The following is a 20,291-nucleotide window of genomic DNA, read 5'->3' as shown; positions in this document are numbered from 1 at the left end:
ATAGGTTTTTGCTTGTCCAGAACGTGTTCGAGAAAGAGTGCTGTTGTTGGTCCTGCAGAATCGATGTATTTCATTGCTGGGGAAAGATGTACATGTATATACCATCTATTTTTGTTTTATTGTTGCCAGAAATAAATGTCTTGTAAAAGAAATGTATTTCAAGTAGGGAGTTAGCTCGAAAGTTTAGGACCGGATATATACCATTATAAAATATCATATAGAGCCCACAATACGTCAACAATACATGCATCATGCTAGTACATTGTTGTAAGAGGTGTATTAAAATTTACGTCTATGTACGCATTGAAAAACAATTACATTTACTTAGCTTTAGGTGACAATTTAGAACGATTATGGATCAGCTTTTTGTAAAGACTAAAACCAAATTCGAACTAATAGTTTTTTTTTTTTAGCTCACCTGAGCTGAAAGCTCAAGCGAGGTACTCTGATCTGTTTTTGACTGTCTTCTGCCCGTCTGTCTGTCTGTAAACTTTTTATATTTTCGACTTTTTCTCCAGAACCACTGGATCAATTTCAACCAAACTTTACGCAAATTATCCATGGGTAAAGGGGATGCCAGTTTGTTCAAATAAAGGGCGATGCCCCATTCGAAGGGGAGCTAATTACGAAAATTAAAAAAGGGTGGGGTCATTTATATATCTTCTCAAGAACAACTGGGCTAGGAGAGTTCAAATTTTCATCAACTCTTGCTGACATAGTGCAGATTCAAGTTCGTCAAAATCATGACACCCCCCCCCCCCCCCCCCCCCCCCAAGGAAAACCTTCTTTTCAAGAACCACTAGGCCAGAAACGTTTACAGTCATATGAAAGCTTCCTGACATAGTGCAAATTAAAAGTTGTAAAAGCAAAGCTCCCGGAGGTAGGATGGGGCCACAATAGGGGATCAAAATTTTACCTACAAATCTATAGGGAATATCATTAAAAATGTTCTTCTAAAGAACCACTGGGCCAGAACATTTACACGAAAGCTTTCTGACATAGTGCACATTCAAGTTTGTTAAAATCATGGCCCTCGGAGGTACATGTAGGATGGGGCCACAATAGGGGATCACAGTTTTACATACAAAAATATAGAGTTTTTTTCCTCAAGAACCACTAGGCCAGGAGAGTTCATATTTACATGGCAGGTCTCTGACAAAGTACAGATTCAAGTTTACTAAATCATATTCTTCAGGAGTAGGATGGGGCCACAATAGGGGATCAAAGTTTTACATACAAAAATATAGAGTTTTTTTTCTCAAGAACCACTAGGCCAGGAGAGTTCATATTTACATGGCAGGTCTCTGACAAAGTACAGATTCAAGTTTACTAAATCATATTCTTCAGGAGTAGGGTGGGGCCACAATAGGGGATCAAAGTTTTTCATGGGAATATATAGGAGAAATAAAGTTTGACATACTTTTGATAAAAATCCGACCTATTCAATACCTCATCAACCATTTAAGATAGAGCTTTCATATTTTGTATATAGATTTCCTATGACAAATGCAAGTCTATTCGTATCATACCATAATCTATGATCTAGGTCTTACCAAAACACCAAGATCATGTTAATCAAATTGGTGTACATTTTTGTGTTATATGAAATTATTTTCAGTGATGTTGTGATCCTTTGGGGCTAGGTTGGGGCCACAATATGGAATCAAAATATTTCATTGGAATAAAGATTGATTAAGATATTTTTTTACAACCACAACAGCTTAAAAATGGCAGGGCCGAGGTGATTCAGGCCCATGGACCTCTTGTTTCTTTTTTTTTTTTTTACTCTGAATTGATCCTTCTCATTTATATATTAAAAAAAACCCATATCGGCACATAAAAAAATGAAGCATTTAATAAGTGTCCGAAAGCTTTTGCCTGTCATCAACTCTGGCGTCCAAGTAACTAGATTACAGGAGCACGCCACCATGATTAATGTCCATCCACACCAAATTTCCTCTGTCCGTATTGTGGTCATTCATATCACATTGTCTGTGTCTTGTTTAACTGTATACGGCTTAGGCATAAGAATATCTCGTTTGCCTTAGAAATTAGTTGTTAGTTTACCGCTACCGTGTTGAATTGATGATATTTCTAATAAGATATTCTAATTAGATAGTTAAAGAATGAAAATAAGAAATTTTAAAAAAAGATAATCATCAAAAGAATTCAGAATTAGGAAATACAAATGAAAGAAATAATGCCGACGACCCAGTTGCTTCACAGTACTTTATTCAAAGTGCTACTGGTTGTCAACGTTTAGTAAATAACGGTATCTATAAATGTAGACAGTCATGGCAAGTTAACTTAAAGTTCAAGTCAACTAACTTTTAAGTAACTGATACAAGTGAACTAACCTTTACGTAACTTATAGAGACAAGTGAATTAACATTTAAGTAACTGACATAATTATACAAGTGAGCTAACCTTTAAGTAACTGATATATACAAGTGAGCTAACCTTTAAATAACTGATACAAGTGAGTTAACCTTTAAGTAACTGATACAAGTGAGCTAACCTTTAAATAACTGATAGAAACAAGTGAACTAACCTTTAAATAACTGACATATACAAGTGAGCTAACCTTTAAATAACTGATACAAGTGAGTTAACCTTTAAATAACTGATACAAGTGAGTTAACCTTTAAATAACTGATACAAGTGAGTTAACCTTTAAATAACTGATACAAGTGAGTTAACCTTTAAATAACTGATACAAGTGAGTTAACCTTTAAGTAACTGATACAAGTGAACTAACCTTTAAATAACTGACATATACAAGTGAGCTAACCTTTAAATAACTGATACAAGTGAGCTAACCTTTAAATAACTGATACAAGTGAGCTAACCTTTAAGTAACCGATACAAGTGAGCTAACCTTTAAATAACTGATACAAGTGAACTAACCTTTAAGTAACTGATACAAGTGAGCTAACCTTTACGTAACTGATACAAGTGAGCTAACCTTTACGTAACTGATAGAAACAAGTGAACTAACCTTTAAATAACTGATACAAGTGAGCTAACCTTTAAATAACTGATACATGTGAGCTAACCTTTAAATAACTGATACAAGTGAACTAACCTTTAAATAACTGATACAAGTGAGTTAACCTTTAAATAACTGATACAAGTGAGCTAACCTTTAAGTAACTGATACAAGTGAACTAACCTTTAAATAACTGATATATACTGGACATTTAAGCGGGGTATTAGTATATACAACATTGACGAGTTGCTTTAGGCTATATACAATCATTTCATCATACGTGTTTACTATCTCCTGGTGTGAAGGCCAACAACCAGTACAGATGTTTTAATCTCAAACATATTCATAAAATCTTTACAATATCACTTGAAGATCCGCGCAGGAAACTGTTCAATGATCATTGATATGGGACTTGAGAAATCGCACTCTATCGTTATCAAATACTATAATGATTGCAATGGAAATGTTTAGTCAGCATGAAGTGTTGAGACTCCATTCTTTGGTTTAAAACGAATATGTTACATGTACATTTAAGATGAGTTTAAAAATGAAGAACAAAATGTCTCAAAGTGATAGACGCTGTGAAACACATTATCCAATGTGCTCCTAAAATATCATTTGATCCACTGACGTCAGCGAGTACTTCGCGTGTCGATCCCCTGTCTGTAGTTGGTTTTCTTGTCGTGATTCGTACTAGAAAAATAAACATATAGTGAAGCAGACGACAGCCACGTGGTGCGGCAGCATTGAGTAATGTTTAGTTATACAACCGAATCTATCAGATTTACCTGGCTCAGAACCATCGCACGTAAACCCGTGATGTAACGACAACAGAAACTGCTCCCACGCGGCTGCCACGTGCTGGGCTGTTTCTATAGACTCTTCAACACATGCCTCGTTCTCCGACAAAGCGTTTCGGATACATGTAGTCTGGTTCTGCAGAGACCTGGAAAAGAGTAGGTCTATTGTTAAGATTTAAGGACACCTGTAGTCATATGAACTTTGCAGACTTATTGAAAAACATAATTTGATATATTCTGTTGTTCACAGATAAATCGTCTTCATACTTTAGTTCCTTTTAATTCAGTGAATATCATTATACTGCATTCTAGGTTGTAGTAGAATGTAAAAAAAAAAATCTGACTAAACTTTATAATTAGGGAAATACTACAAAATGCATAAACTATCATGTGTTCAATGAGCTTAAAAATATCACATGTGTACTACAAAACTCAAATAAAGCCTGTTTAAAAGACGTGAATTTTTGTGAGTTTATGTATCATTATCGAGAAATGAATGTAATAAAAATGTCCGGTCGCTGTGAGGATGGTAAAACCTACAGACATCTTTGTTGGTCTTGGGCGTACTGATTCATTGGTGTTTGGTCAGATTCACAAACAAAGAGTCCAAACCCTGTCGTCTGGGTGTCGTAACAGCCTGCGCCGAAGTTCATAATATCTAGAGAGGACAAGAAAAACCCGCCATGAATGGTTTAATTAAGGTAGCTCACTACACCAAGACTTGTAATGTTTGTGACATTACGTCACAAGATGGCAAATTTTAAGATACTTTGTAAAATTACTGTAGCTCAGTGGATAACGTATCGGGTTAGTGACCCACAGATCCCGAGTTCAAATCCACCAGTCTTTTGTTCATATTTAATGAAATATATTTTGTTTAAAATCATGTTGGATTTGTAAATTTCAAAGTTGCATATTTTCGGCCTTTTTGACACATGTACTTCTTACCTATCATCGAAGCATTCATGATTAAATTACTTCGTGCTGATTTGAGAAACTCTCTCAAATAAGGTGTTGTGAGCCACCTCAACAGCTTTGTTTTATACAATGTTTTGTTCAGGAATAATTTACAAACAATATATGATACGAAACTGAGAAAAAAGCCAAAATATTTACATTAACCTTTATACCTTTGATAGAGACACGTCTGATTCTACCTGTAAGATATACGTCCATGACAACTGCTAATTCGTAAAACTAAACTTAATCATTTTAACCATTAAAACATTGATTACTTTTACTATCGTTCTAATAGCAACGTGTCACGAAACTTGATCCATCATGCAAATTTCACCCACAGATTTCAATAAAAGTGAGTGACACGCTGTTATCGGAACGATACTACTTAGATTCAGCCAATGGGCATTACGTTTATATCGCGTCTTTATTCCTGTTTGTTATTCATTGATGATAAATATTCACCATCGTGTTTCTCGATGCATATCAGGGAGAGATATCTGTACAGTGTCTCCATCCTATCGACCACGGCAGACAGCGACACGTGACCGACTGACTGCAGCTGCGATTTGTGCTGGAGACAGTCTTTTCGGAAAGGTGCTACACACTTCATGTAAGCTTGGGATTTTCTGGAAAAAAAAATTCCCTACAGTTTATCCAACATTTTTGTTTTTCCTTCTCTCTATCTATGCATTCCCAATTTTTTGTTTTCCTTCTCTCTATCTATGCATTCACATCTTTTTGGATTTTCCTTCTCTCTATATCTATCTATGCATTCCCAATTTTTTGTTTTCCTTCTCTCTATCTATGTATTCACATCTTTTTGGATTTTCCTTCTCTCTATCTATGCATTCACATCTTTTTGGATTTTCCTTCTCTCTATCTATGCATTCACATATCTTGTATTTCCTTCTCTCTAAGCATTCTTATTTTTTGTTTTCCTTCTTTCTATCCATACATTCACATCCTTTTGTTTTTCCTTCTCTCTATCTACACATTCACATTTTTGCCCAGCGTCAGGACTATACGACATCATGTAGTTGTTCATTCTGTTTCCAATACAGATTTTGTTGGCCAATTACTTTCATTTTCCTAAATTCCTTCTTTAAATTTGTTTTTATAATAGATTTATTTTACCTGCATATCGCTCTTGTCTGGGCTGGAGCCGGTACGGTCATCAACCAAACATTCTCAGAATAGTTTTCAAGGGCACATTCATTTAATTTCACAAGATTGCATTCTGAATAAAGTATACACATTCATTTAATTTCACAATATCGCATAAGCCATTCTGAATAAAGTATACACATTCATTTAATTTCACAATATCGCATAAGCCATTCTGAATAAAGTATAAGTATTCATTTAGTTTTCAAAACATTGCACTCTGAATAAATTGATGAAATCAATTATCAATTCTTACAGCGTGTACTGGGCAAGATCAAAAGACTGATGCCAGATGAAAAAAAACCTAAATTCAAGTAGTTGGGTAAGGGGGGTGGGGGTGGTGGTGGTGGTGGGGCAGGGTTATGTGTTTAAAAAAAAACACAAGTTTTTGTCGCCCGAATTCGACTTAGTACTGAGATCTTCTACTGATCAGAAACAGACCAAAACGTCCACACTTCAGTAGGCACCTTACTACGGAGATATCCTACTGATCAGAAACAAACCTAAACGTACACACTACAGTAGGCACCTTAGTACTGAGATATCCTACTGATCAGAAACAGACCAAAACGTCCACACTACAGTAGGCACCTTAGTACTGAGATATCCTACTGATTAGAAACAGACCTGAGGTTCCATAGCAGGAATAAACCAGCATCTGAAAGTTCCACTGGTGTTTACTCAGCAAGGCTTCCTCCTGGTATTTGCATCGTTCTGTTTGGTCAATGATACACGGTAACGTGTCGTCCAGATTGTCGCTATTTCAATTTAAAAGAAAACAAATCAGCGATGTGGAATCAAGAAGACTTCAGAACAAATTGAGGAAAATTGGATGCATGAAATAATTTTAAAAAAAAAATCATACAGACCCACAGAGCAAGTGGAATGAGGAGGGGTCGTAAAAGTCCACTTTTGTAAAATCTACTTTGTCCCAGCATGACTGATAGAGCGTTCTATTGCATCCTGTAAAGAAAGATGACGCATCTAGGAGTGACAAATTCTCAAAAAAGAGTAATAAAATCAAACAGGAGTCTGTAATTAATATACAATGTGGTGTGTCTAAAACTTTTGCAAGAATAACTATTATGAACAAGTATCGAGAGAAAAATATAGTCCCGCGTGTTTTTGGATTAGTAGTATATTGATTGATTGTATCTTGTTTAACGTCCCTCTTGAGAATTTTTCACTCATATGGAGACACCACCAAGGCCGATGAAGGGCTTCAAATTTAGGTCTATGCTCGGCGCTTTTGGCCTTTGAACAGTGAGGGTTCTTTAGCGTGCCACGCCTACTGTGACACGGGACATCCGTTTTTAAGGTCATCTCCGAGGACTCGTGACATTCACAACCGATGCCGAGAGTTTGGCAACCTGATGCCGTGCGTTTGGTGATGGAACTGTCGCTAGCTGTTTTAATTACTTAGGTCTGTTACGAACCCCGGCCTTCCGCATGCGGGGCAAACGCTCTAACCTCTAGGCCACTGCGGAGGTTTATTAGTAGTATATACATACTGGTACTAACACGGTGGTGCTCTAGGCCGTATCACCAAGTGTTCTTTAACGTTCCAACACCTGCCTCCGGTACGGTCGCGGTAGCTCAGTGGTAGATCGTTCGCTTCATAACCGGAAGGTCGTGAGTTCAAGCCTAACCTAAGGCAGTGGTTGCTCCTTCACCAAACGTTTGGCATTTAGAAGTGAGAATCGCGGGTCTTTCGGATATGACCTTAAGACAGGAGGTTCCATGTCGTGGCAGTCGTTGGCAGGATAGGGAAACTTCACTGCTACGGCTCTGAGCGCTAAGCATAGGTCTAAATTTGTGGTACAATGTACTTCACCTACAGCTGGTGACGACTCAATATGAGTGAAAATTTCTCGACGGGACGTAAAAAAAAAAACAACCCAAGCACACCTGCCTAATTTTTTAAGGCTCATCCGACCGACCCGTGATTCTCGCTTCTAGATTTCGAGCGTTTGGCGAATGTGCAATCACTACACGCACCTCCGTTACATGTCTAAGGGTTGATGCATCCATCGCGTGAGAGAGGGATTCGAATTCACAACCTCCCGTTTTCGAAGCCTTTGATTATGGGATTATTGTGGCATTTAAACTTCAAATTCAGCTGTTTCTGCTTCAGGACCTGTATGGTTTCTTTATCATTCTTATATTTTCTATTATCTTTCCCTTCATAAAATTACTGAAAATTCTTTGAGTGTAGTTTCTCGGATTTCGTTGAAAACAACAACAATCAAACACTTACCTTGAAGTTCAGGGCAGTCTAGATGCACCGTGTATTTCCAGTTGTGCATCAGCTCGGAATATTTGTTGTATTCTGAGCAGGAATTTCGAAAAGATTCAAGACAGTCCCTTTGCTCAATGAGAAATCTAAAGTAGAAAAAGTCTCAATATAACAAATAGATAAAAAAAAGTAAATGCTATTTGATTAATATAAAGAATGTACATATCACAACAAATAGTGAACAGTGTACACACAACAAATAGTGTACACACAACAAATAGTGAACAGTGTACACACAACAAATAGTGAATAATGTACACACAACAAACAGTGAATAGTGTACACACAACAAACAGTGAATAGTGTACACAGAACAAATAGTGAATAATGTACACACAACTAATAGTGATCAGTGTACACACAACAAATAGTGAATAATGTACACACAACACATAGTGAATAATGTACATACAACAAATAGTGAATAATGTACACACAACAAATAGTGAATAATGTACATACAACAAATAGTGAACAGTGTACACACAACAAATAGTGAATAATGTACATACAACAAATAGTGAATAATGTACATACAACAAATAGTGAATAATGTACATACAACAAATAGTGAATAATGTACATACAACAAATAGTGAATAATGTACACACAACAAATAGTGAATAATGTACACACAACAAATAGTGAATAATGTACACACAACAAATAGTGAATAATGTACATACAACAAATAGTGAACAGTGTACACACAACAAATAGTGAACAGTGTACACACAACAAACAGTGAATAGTGTACACACAACAAATAGTGAATAATGTACATACAACAAATAGTGAATAATGTACATACAACAAATAGTGAATAATGTACACACAACAAATAGTGAACAGTGTACACACAACACATAGTGAATAATGTACACACAACACATAGTGAATAATGTACACACAACACATAGTGAATAATGTACACACAACACATAGTGAATAATGTACATACAACAAATAGTGAATAATGTACATACAACAAATAGTGAATAATGTACATACAACAAATAGTGAATAATGTACACACAACAAATAGTGAATAATGTACACACAACACATAGTGAATAGTGTACACAAAACAACAAATAGTGAATAGTGTACACACAACAAATAGTGAATAATGTACACATAACAAATAGTGTATAGTGTACACACAACAAATAGTGAATAGTGTACACACAACAAATAGTGTATAATGTACACGCAACAAACAATGTACACACAACAAACAGTGAACAATTTTCACACATTGTCTGAGACAACTCAGCGCCATTGTTTTGTATACTTACGGGCACTTGTTCGTCTTGCTACTGTGCCCGTAGTTATTACGTAATCTACATTGATACAGCGCCCTTTTGTCGCAGCTAGGAGCCGGCTGGTCATCTTGTGAAGAAGAACGTGAAAACATTGAATTGAAATACACTTGACATTTGATGATGAAGACGATTAATTAGTACAGATGTGATTATATAGATTTGTATTATAGTATTTGTCCAAACAAGAAAAAAAAAACACCCAATGTTAAGCGAAAGATCGTATTGATAATTTGGAAAAAGCAGAATGTCTTTCAGGATCACATAGTACCGTACACTGTTTAAAAACATACAATAACATCGGTTACTGTGAAGCCTCCTTACATTCAAAATACGTTTTAATCCGTATTTGACAGATTATGGTATTACCTGAAAATAGCCAAGGGCAGTAATACGCCCCGTCAAACCGGTGGCTGTACACCCGTTCTTCATAATAACTGTCTCCTCTGCAATCTCTCTCATGGGATTTCAAACAGTTCCCCCAGTATTCATATAGACTTAAAACAGGAGACATTATTAGCAAAAACAGGACAACTCTAATTTCCAAGAAACCAACTGTAATGACGCAGACGGTATGAGATTTAAAACAGTCGTGAAATGATTAAAGAAATATGGAGATTAATGAAATATAGAGATTTTATGCAATAAGTTTACTTTTTTCAAATTGATCAGTAGATACTCTTTTCGTTTGCATCGTACATGTATTTTTGATAGCCTTATCACATGATATTTTTTACTGAACCAAAGTAAACATTTTAAAACAAGAAATGAAAAAAGAAATAAAACTGACTTGCACGCGTCAATGGACTTTTCGTAATGAACGCCTGCTTTCCCCATTTCACAGTTAAACACTGCAGAGGCGTTACACGTTGAATGTGGAGGGTCTGTAAATCCCGAGCTTCCAAGAACTGCGCACACAGAAAACAATATTAATGTAAGACTACAACATATTTAATGACCTCCTTATGAGGTACCTTCATACTACTCATATTAATGATATACAGTTGCGGTACAATTCCAGAAAACCTACCCCGAACAGTAAATTCCACAATGACAAACAGACACAGGACTACACGCGACATCATCTCTCTACATTTTTTGCGGGACAGGTTCCCCTAAATTAGTGACAGACGTGTTTTTCGTCGTAACTGAACTGACACAAGGACAGTGTCATTTTCATTCACCTGACCGTATAGGATTAAATGTCTGAGGTATTTTAAGAATGAAGTTTTTTACAGGTCATCGTAAACACAAAAATCTTTTGTCTGATGAACGCCGACCCCGTGTGTATTATTTTATAATGTATTTTTCTATCCTGTGTACATTGGTAGTTCTATTAAATAACATTGAAATCATCATCTCAAGCAGTTGAAAAAAATTTGACTTCAATTCAATGATTTTTAAAGAAAACATTATGAACCTGGATTGACTCATTTAATCAAAATTCAGATGCTAGCAGCAGTTCGTCCTGAATTAAATGAGTCAATCCAGGTTCATAATGTTTTCTTTAAAAATCATTGAATTGAAGTCAAATTTATTTCACAGCACTATCTGCACTATCTCCGCATCTCGATTCATGAAATATTCATGGAATATTCTAAATTATGTACATTTATGTGGTGGATGAATATTTCCGATCCAGATAAGAATCCTGCAGGAAAAGAAATCTTAGCATCTTGAAAAGGATTGCACATTGTGTATTTTGATATAAATTTATATCATGAAAGGTCGATAACTCTCTGTACACTGATATTTAAGAAAGGAATTTTATTTTTTGAAAATTCATGAGGGTACAAACAATGTGACGCTTCAAGCTAACGCACTTCATGAGGTATGAGGGCGTGCAACGTACGTCGCAGTTGATATACACTCGTGTACATGTATTTTCAAAACTGAAATTCATTTTTCATGTTTTACATTCTACTTTTCTTTTTGTCGGAATTCCCAGCCGTTGAAATAGACCAGAATTCAGTTCGTGATGTGAAACCGCCAGGAAAACCAAAGACAGAACAGAATGGAGAGGAATCATGCATGGCCCAATATGGAACTTTCGGGATGTACCGAAACGACCGATTAGAATTGACGTTTATACACCGCGGTCACGTGATAGTATCCAGTTGACATCAATACTAAATGGTGTATTGCTAGCAGACAATCAGTAAAGAGATATGTGCAGTCGTAAAAAGAGGAAGAACGCTGACGATCCAAGTCACTATTGGTGCTCAGTACCTGATGACGATCCATGTCACTATTGGTGCTCAGTACCTGGATGTAAAACAGATAGAAGTTCTCCGTTTCTCATCCATGTCGGCATAATCGTCTTTAATATCTAGGCCCTCGAGTTTTATTTCCCTCGCCAACTCACAGAATTTAATCAAATGCGTTTTCCTATAAATGATCGTTGTGATTCCGTTTTCGGAAGATAGCATTTTACGGCAGGAACTTGATTGCAATTGAAGTCTTGTTTCTTAGTTGTTATTGTTATCCGGAAGTGACATATACCATACAATATTGTTCAACGCGCGATAAAAGACAGTGTGGATCTGTATCTCGAAAGTCCCGTATTCTCCACATGGATTAGTTGTTTGTTTTACGTCTTAATATGAGTGAAAAATTCTCGACGGGACGTCGAATTGATTTCACTCATATTGAGACGTCACCAGCTGTAGGTGATGCACCACACATTAGAGTCCAGGACCGTGGCAGTGAGGGTTCTTTATCGTTTTTAAGGTTAAATCCGAAAAACCTGTGATTCTCACTTCTAAATGCTGAGCGTTTGGCGAAGGAGCAATCACTACCTATCTTAACGTCTTAGATTACGAACGAGGCTCTAACTCACTACCTCCTGGTTAAAAAAGAGACGCTCTACCACTGACGGTGATCGGTTTCTCTAGAGAGACGGAGCAGAAGAAGATGATGATGACGACGATGATGATAAGACTGAACAGAAACAATTTGTGTTACATTGGCAATCTATGACCAAGAATATTTAGTTCACTTTTACAGCAATAATGTGTCATGAATACACAGGTGCTTTATTCCATCATTAATGAATTGATATACAGATTTCCAGAGCTGAGATAGAAGATATTCTTTGTTCCTTAGACACAAGCAAAGCCATAGGTCCAGACCTCGTTAACCCAAGAATACTAAAAGAAGCTTCTAGAATTTTTAGCTATCCCTTAGCAACAATTTTCAATAAATCAATAACATCTTTTGTCTATCCAGATATGTGGAGTAAAGCAAATGTTATTCCAATTCATAAAAAAGACTGTAAAAACGAAATAACCAATTATAGGCCAATTTCTTTAATTACTATAATTGGGAAAGGAATACAAAAATGTGCTTATAATCCTATGATCAGTTATATATACGAAATCCAAATCCTATGCAAGAATCAGTCGGGTTTTATTAAAGGCCATTCCACTGTGAATCAACTTTTGGATATTTCTAACGATATTGGTAAAGCTATTGACCAGGGAAAAGAAGTAAGAGCAGTCTTTCGCGATATCAGTAAAGCATTCGATAGGGTCTGACATCGGGGATTAATATTCAAATTACATCAGACAGGTTTCTCAGGTAAATTTTTATCTTGGTTAGAAGACTATATATCCAATAGAAGACAAAGGGTAGTTATCAACTCCAAAACATCTAAATGGGTTAAAATTAATGCTGGAGTTACACAAGGTTCAGTTTTAGGACCTCTACTTTTTCTCATTTACATTAATGACATTATCCTTGACATAAAATGTACCATTAGATTATTTGCTGATGATACTACTCTATATATTGTCGTTGACAACCCGCAAAGAGCTAGTGATACCCTTAACTGCGATCTTCAAAAGATTCATTTGTGGTCTAGGAAATGGCTCGTTAACTTTAATCCCTCTAAAACAGAATCATTAATAATAAGCAACAAACGAGCACAAACTACTCATCCGGACATCTAGGCGCGTTACATTTTCCTAAAATGGGTCATGGTCAGACCTATTCTTAAATATGCTGACGTAATATGGGATAATATTTCTACTGAACTTGATTATAAAATCGAACGTCTTAATCAAGAAGCAGTCAGAATCATAACTGGGGGTACAAAACTAACAAATATACTCAATCTTTATAAAGAATTGGGTTGGGAACCACTTGAAAGCAGAAGGAAAAAACATAAAATTATCCAATTTCACAAAATGTCCACGACCTAGTTCCCGAGTACTTATGTAATCTTGTTCCTCCTAAAATATATGAATCCTACTCGCATAACACAAGACAAGCTGACAATATTTTACAAACCAAATGTAAAACCACCCAATACAAAAATTCATTTCTGCCCAGTAGTATCTCTCTGTGGAATAGTCTTCCTGACGATGTGAAAAACAAACCCTCAATATCAATCTCAAAAGGCATTTGAACATAAATATTAAATCCCCTTCGCCATGCTTTCTCACAGGTTCACAACAAGCTCAGATTTTACATGCACGTCTACAAATGAATTCCAGTTCATTAAATTATCATTTATTCACAAAAATATTGTCGACAGTCCTTTATGCTTATATGGTGAAGTAGAAGACAGCAAACAATATCTCTTAGAATGCCCATTGTACCATCAACTCAGGGCCAGGTATCTTTTAAATCTAACACAATTGTGTAACAGTAACACAAATACTTTGTTTTTTTTGGAAATTCACGCTTATCAGTATCTGAAAACATAACTATTTTCAATCAGTACATAAATTTATTATTCAAAGTAAAAGATTTGCTGTACCCTAAAAAAATATCAGCAATACTTTAGCTTGCATTCTAATATTTACCCTTCGTATTATAAAACTTATACGGTACCAATTTTGATGCACCAAATGCGCATTTCGACAAATAATATCTCTTCAGTGATGCTCAACCGAAATGTTTGAAATCCGAAATAACAATGAAGTTTTAGAGCTATTATAGGGGAAAACAGTGTGCTAAAAAAGTGGAGTCGAATTCATCTAAGGATAAGAGCTATGAGTGAGGGATATAATCCTTAATTTTGAAATGAATTTCTAAATTTTATAACAGCAATTAAATATACATCCGTATTTTCAAGCTAGTAACTAAGTATTTAGCTACCGGGCTGTAGAGATCCTCGGAGACTAACAGTCCACCAGCAGAGGCCTCGACTCAGGGGTCATAATGTAAAACTTATACTGTACCAATTTTGATGCACCAGATGCGCATTTCGACAAATAATGTCTCTTCAGTGATGCTCAACCGAAATGTTTGAAATCCGAAATAACAATGAAGTTTTAGAGCTATTATAGGGGGAAATGTTCTAAATGATGTTGACATATTACACATTATCACATTATCATCACCATTGTTTTATCGTTATTTTGTATGTACATGTAAATGACGAATCGCATACGTATGTTATTGCCATAACCATAACACGATTCTGATTTATTAATGTAAAATAGGAGACGGATTTATATAAGTGCTAGCACTTGTTTCCGAATCCTGTTAATTTTGCAACTGTTTGTATGTGTCATGTAATGCTTCATTTAACAAATATAATTTAAACCAATGAATTAGCGCTTAGACCGGCCGCGGTAGCTCAGTGGTAGAGCGTTCGCTTCATGACCAGAAGGTTGTGAGTTCGAGTTCCGCTCGTGCAATGGCCGCGTCAGACATTGTTAGCCACTCGGTATTTAAAAGTGAGAATTACGGTTCTTCGTATATGACCTAAAATGGATTCCCTGTGTTGCGGTAGGCGTTGACACCTTAAAGAACTCTCACTGCTACGGGCCTGAGCGTAAAACATAGGTCTAAAGTTGACCTCAATATCAATGAAATTTATCGAAAGGACGGAAAGCAAACAAACAATCTAAAACGTTTAACCATTACCAAACGTAGTGGTATAGGAGATGTGTGATGAAAAAGGTGAAGATAACAACGATGATGAAGAATCAGTACAGGGTAACAACAGAAAATAACATTGTGTCAGTTTGTGTCAGTTTGTTTCTGTCTTTACAAAAGGCTTACCTATATTACAGGTAGCTGGAGGACTTCACGGTCAAACTTCATGCCAAATTCGGTGCTAAAATAGGAAGAACACTGTTTAGGTCAACATTATAAATAATATATTTTAGGTTCAAATTGTAAATTTTGAAAATTCAAACATATACAAAACGAAAAAAAAACAACCCAAAAAAACAAAACAACAACAACACCCCCCCCCCCCCCCCCAGAAAAACCCAAAGGAACGTTGATTAATATAACAATGTGACTTTTTTTCTTCAGAAAATTGTTCCTTTCTTTTATCTTTTGCAGATGTAGTTAGTACATATTATACATACTACTTTTTACACAGTATTTACATACACTGCTTTTCATTTCGGCGATCATGAATAGTGTACAATCTTAAAGTTGAACTGTAAAACTTTTTTGCGTAGGTACACTGATTAACAGATACATAGATATGAGGGAAGTAATTGTAAGAGTTTTATATAATAATAAAATTAGATTGTGAATAAAGATATTCTGATAACGCTCTGTCAACCAGTACAAAACGCAACACTCCACACCCCTGCACACTTAAAACCCATTAAACAGCGATAATACAAAACGTCGTCATTTCATCGTCATCGATGTAGATCCTAATCAAAATTATATTGAAAAACAATTAGATGGGATCTTGTGTCGTGTGCAGCTACATCTTATAAAAGGAAGGCCCATTCTATAGCCTGGTGACCGTATCCGCTCCTCTATCGCCGACAATGAGTCTGTGTGCGCCTTGTTTTCTCCTCGGGATCGGCGTACTGCTTGTGATACATAGGGTAGATGCTGCGAATGGTATGTACTAAATACAGTCATTGGTCTTTTGGGGGGATACTTTTGTATTATTCATGGCTGTGCAAATATTGAATTGAAAAACGTGGAAATTCTTTTAACCATATGCAATGTGTAGTTTCAATCAAATGAAAAAAAGATTATGATGAAAGGTGAAGATAACGAACAGTGATCAATCTCATAACTCTAATAAGAAATACAAAATAGAGAGTTGGGCAAACACGGACCTCTGGATATACCAGTGATGGAATGAGATGCCTAGTCCTAGAAGAGTAAGCATCCCCTGTCGATCAATCACACCCGGCCGTGAGCCCTATATCTTGATCAGGTAAACGGAGTAATCCGCAGTCAAAATCAGTTTGCCGAGATATATTCGTAGACATGTTTTCCTTACAGTTGTCGGATCCCTGGATCCTTGCAGTTCAAATCCTTGCGTGAATGGTGGGACCTGTGAAGTCAGGGGCGCTTCCTTCAAATGCGCGTGTCCATACTACGCTATCGGTCCTACCTGTGAAAACATAGCTAGAGGGTGCTCTTATCCACACCAAGACTGTTTAAATGGCGGTACCTGTCTTCGGGTCTCTGTGCCCTCTGGAGTCTGTAAATGCCTTCCTGGCTGGTATGGCGAGATATGTCGAGGTTTGTGCTGATATTTAACACTGTCCTGGATGTTTGAAGTTAATTGTTGCTGATGGTGATAAATAAGGTATGCGTCTTTTCATCCCTTCTACACGTAAATGCATTTCTTCTTGCAGATTTCGTAGCACGACACGACTTTGATACCCACGAAGATTTAACATATCATGGCGATTTATCTGTAAATGAGGTATAGTGCATTAGATCGAAGAGGTATGATGTGAATCGGAATATGTTTACATTGGACTACTCGATCAGATTTTGATCGTATACTCTTATGTATCCGCATCCACTTAGAGATAGAAACTGACAGCTTAAATTCTTTCTTTTGTTTATATATTACACGATACGGAAAAGAGGGTCAACCGAAAAGTCTCCATGGAAAAGTTATACAAACTACTGTTTGTGTCATTTCATGAAGTCGTGACGTCATGACATGTAAGGTTCTCTGTACTCTTCTCACATCACCCTGTTCAATAGTGATATTGTCGCCGGCATAAGTACAGGGTGTTACATTCATTATTCCTGTACAGTGTAGTTAGAATCTCTCTCTCTCTCTCTCTCTCTCTCTCTCTCTCTCTCTCTCTCTCTCTCTCTCTCTCTTAGTAAAGTTGTTTTACTTAGAACTTTTTCTGTTTTAGAATACTGAAAATCATAACCGGTACGGAGTTATCTCCCAAACAAAAGAGTTCACCCTCACTCACGACTATGTTGGACTGGATGGTAAATGCCCCCTGTTGTCATGTATTTTGTATCAATTACGATGATGACGAAATACAAGTATAGATATGTGATATACTATTTTCATGTTATTCATTTCAAGGAAACCTCGTTTGTCTGAATTTTGTATCTCTAGGAAACCCCTTTTGTCTGAATTTGTATTTCTAGGAACTGAATTTTGTATTTTCAGGAAACGACCTTTGTCTGAGTTTCACATTCATAGCCGTGACTGAGGATGCTAGGTTGGATTTTTTTTGGCAATTAAACCTTTTGAATGTACATATCCCAATCTGGAATAGCGTTGTCTCGGGCCTCGCTACCGGAAAATGGCACTTCATCCAGACACCAGTGAACCCATCAAGAGACTCTGTTCTCGTAAGTCAGCTAGATTTCTTTCAATTCAATTAGAATCTGATGTTATAAAATTGGTCAATTATTATATCTTGCTTAATGTCTCGCTCGAGAATATTTCACTCATTTGGAGACGTCACCAAGACCGGGGAAGGGCTTCAAATTTAGGCCTATGTTCGGCACTTACGGCCATGAAGCAGTGGTGGCTCTTTAGCTTGCCACACCTACTGTGACACGGGGATCTCTTTTTAAGGTTATATCCGAGGACCCGTGACATTCACACCTGATGACGAGTGTTTGGCGATGGAACTGTCACTACCTGTTTTAACAACTTAGGTTTGTCGCGACTGGGATTCGAACCCCGGCCTTCCGCATGCGGGGCGATTGATCAATGAAGCTACGTTAGATTTGTTATTGATGTAATGATAACACAGATGTTTTAATGTTTACCTGTGTCTCCAGTATCATCTACTTTCATTGTAAAGTGAAATATACAGGAAATATACTAGCGGAATTTAAATTAGTAGTGTTTGTTTTACCCCCCCCCCCCCCTCTGTATCTGCGTTCTGGTCATGAATAATGTTATTAAAGACAATAGAGGAAATTCGAACTATGATCATGGCATTTTTGTTAACTCCATGATGATGATTTTTAGTTTTCTGTCATCTATTTTGCTTAATATATACTAATATGCTGTAAAATTGCATTATCCATGACCCATGCGCGTACGTTTCCAGCTGTCAATGAAGCTGTTTAGGGTGAATCTATTTAGTGCTCAGGGCCGTAGCATTGAGGGTTTTTTAACGTACCAACGCCTGCCGTGATTTGAGACGTGCATTGTTAAAGTCATATCCAAAAGACCCGTGATTCTCACTTTGAAATATCGAGCATTTGGCGATTGGCGCATGCACAGGTCAATATCTAGGACACTTCACGTAGAGATGGTGGCCTCTGAGTTTGCGATGAGACGTAAAAAAAAAAACACAACAAAATTCTAATATTTGATATCACTTACTTTTCAGGTCATCAAGGGATCCACAGTTGATACAACACTTGCAATAGATGACATTGTTATTGAATCAGGAGACTGTAGAACAGCCCAATAGATGGATTAAAACACTATTAATTTGGTATTTCTTTGTCTCTTGACAAGGTGTACTGATAATTTACATGCTCTGATGTAAAATTTTACACAAATAAGTATATATCTTTTTTTTTAGATCAAGATTAAATATGCAAATATTTACTCAGTTCATTAAAGAACTTGATTCACAAACCCCACAACATGGCCCTTAGAATATGTAAAGATAAAAGTAAATCTTGAATAGGAGTATTGTGGTCACAAATATGTATCAGAATCCGGGGTTAAAAACATGTTAGATTTTGAACATACGAGCACTACCAAAGCTGTATGCATATTAGAACCGAATAGGGTTCATTATTCTAGCTATTTTGTCACCATAAACTGGTTAATTTTTAATATTTGAAGTACTTTGATAATTTATATATTTTCTATTAAACAATAAAATGCTTTCTTTGTAGTTTCATCAGAATTGTAGTCTGATTTTTCCTTGAAATATATTTTAACAAGATCTCCTTCAGATACAGATTCCGATAATTGTTATGCAACAATCTTTGTATGCATTCTACAATAGTATACCGCGTTTAATTCACCGAACCACCCTATATGCCTCATTACCTGATCTGCATTCTCAGTTGAACCAGACAGAGCCATCGTAATTTGCGCTGTGAGGTGTCTCACCCTCAGAAATGCCCAAAGCTGATAGTATAACAGCCTCTCATAAGCCACAGAATAACTCATATTTTTTCCACAACCATTCCATTCTCGGACACTATTCAAAACAAATATCCCTTTGACAGATCAACATTAAATTTCTTGGCGAACACGAAATAATTCAACAAACCTTTGACTGGGGCAAACCACTTGGTCTTCACACATTTTGATTACAAAAGAGTTATTCTTCCCTTTCTCACCCCTCAATGTTTTACCAAATGTATACTAAAATACCAAATCCGAACCATCCTCTAAAACCTTAACTTCCTGAGAAACTACCATAGATAAAGCACTGACCCTATTGCCTGCAAACACCTGAACTTTTATTAATGCCTGATCCCGAGCTAAAACAAATATTTCTCTAAGTGATAAATCAGATTTACTTAATTCCCTACCTATAAACAAAGCAATTGTTTTTACTTTAGATAAGTAAAT

The 20,291-nt window shown here is 36.4% G+C and overlaps 2 protein-coding genes across 3 annotated transcripts; one reads left to right on the top strand and one right to left on the bottom strand.

Annotated features, from left to right (window-relative positions):
• Window positions 1-3,270: 3,270 nt before the first annotated feature.
• Window positions 3,271-10,695, bottom strand: LOC125659767 (uncharacterized). The gene is made up of 12 exons (XM_048891542.2): window positions 10,563-10,695; window positions 10,323-10,440; window positions 9,902-10,029; window positions 9,509-9,602; window positions 8,171-8,295; window positions 6,783-6,876; window positions 6,541-6,671; window positions 5,884-5,986; window positions 5,212-5,375; window positions 4,330-4,447; window positions 3,778-3,935; window positions 3,271-3,682 (listed from the first exon to the last, which is right to left on the bottom strand). The coding sequence occupies exons 1-12, from the start codon at window positions 10,615-10,617 to the stop codon at window positions 3,531-3,533; spliced, it is 1,440 nt and encodes a 479-aa protein (XP_048747499.1). The 5' UTR covers window positions 10,618-10,695; the 3' UTR covers window positions 3,271-3,530.
• Window positions 10,696-15,771: 5,076 nt separating this feature from the next.
• Window positions 15,772-19,608, top strand: LOC125659776 (protein crumbs homolog 1-like). 2 transcript variants are annotated; one of them, XR_007364211.2, is made up of 6 exons: window positions 15,772-16,357; window positions 16,751-16,993; window positions 17,110-17,428; window positions 17,632-17,713; window positions 17,901-18,085; window positions 19,084-19,608. XR_007364211.2 is itself a non-coding variant. In XM_048891558.2 (6 exons), exons 1-6 carry the CDS (start codon window positions 16,282-16,284, stop codon window positions 19,165-19,167), a joined length of 741 nt encoding a protein of 246 aa, XP_048747515.1. In that variant the 5' UTR covers window positions 15,776-16,281; the 3' UTR covers window positions 19,168-19,608. The 2 variants fall into 2 exon arrangements, 1 of the variants encoding a protein (XP_048747515.1); XM_048891558.2 differs by having other exon boundaries at window positions 15,776-16,357; window positions 17,110-17,180.
• Window positions 19,609-20,291: the final 683 nt, after the last annotated feature.

This window comes from Ostrea edulis, chromosome 9 (assembly GCF_947568905.1).
Source record: "Ostrea edulis chromosome 9, xbOstEdul1.1, whole genome shotgun sequence".
In the NCBI taxonomy this organism is placed as follows: domain Eukaryota; kingdom Metazoa; phylum Mollusca; class Bivalvia; order Ostreida; family Ostreidae; genus Ostrea; species Ostrea edulis.
This window is presented reverse-complemented; position numbering and strand designations above follow the sequence as displayed.

Bases quoted from the DNA above. Each gene is read 5' to 3' on its own strand.
- LOC125659767 (XM_048891542.2), bottom strand. From the start codon at position 10,617: ATGATGTCGCGTGTAGTCCTGTGTCTGTTTGTCATTGTGGAATTTACT. The intron at 5,376-5,883 runs GTAAAATAAATC...TTTTTTTTCCAG, and splicing joins CAGACAAGAGCGATATGCAG to AAAATCCCAAGCTTACATGA. The intron at 3,683-3,777 runs GTAAATCTGATA...TTATTTTTCTAG, and splicing joins GTGCGATGGTTCTGAGCCAG to TACGAATCACGACAAGAAAA.
- LOC125659776 (XM_048891558.2), top strand. From the start codon at position 16,282: ATGAGTCTGTGTGCGCCTTGTTTTCTCCTCGGGATCGGCGTACTGCTT. The intron at 16,358-16,750 runs GTATGTACTAAA...TTTTCCTTACAG, and splicing joins TAGGGTAGATGCTGCGAATG to TTGTCGGATCCCTGGATCCT. The intron at 18,086-19,083 runs GTAAGTCAGCTA...CTTACTTTTCAG, and splicing joins CATCAAGAGACTCTGTTCTC to GTCATCAAGGGATCCACAGT.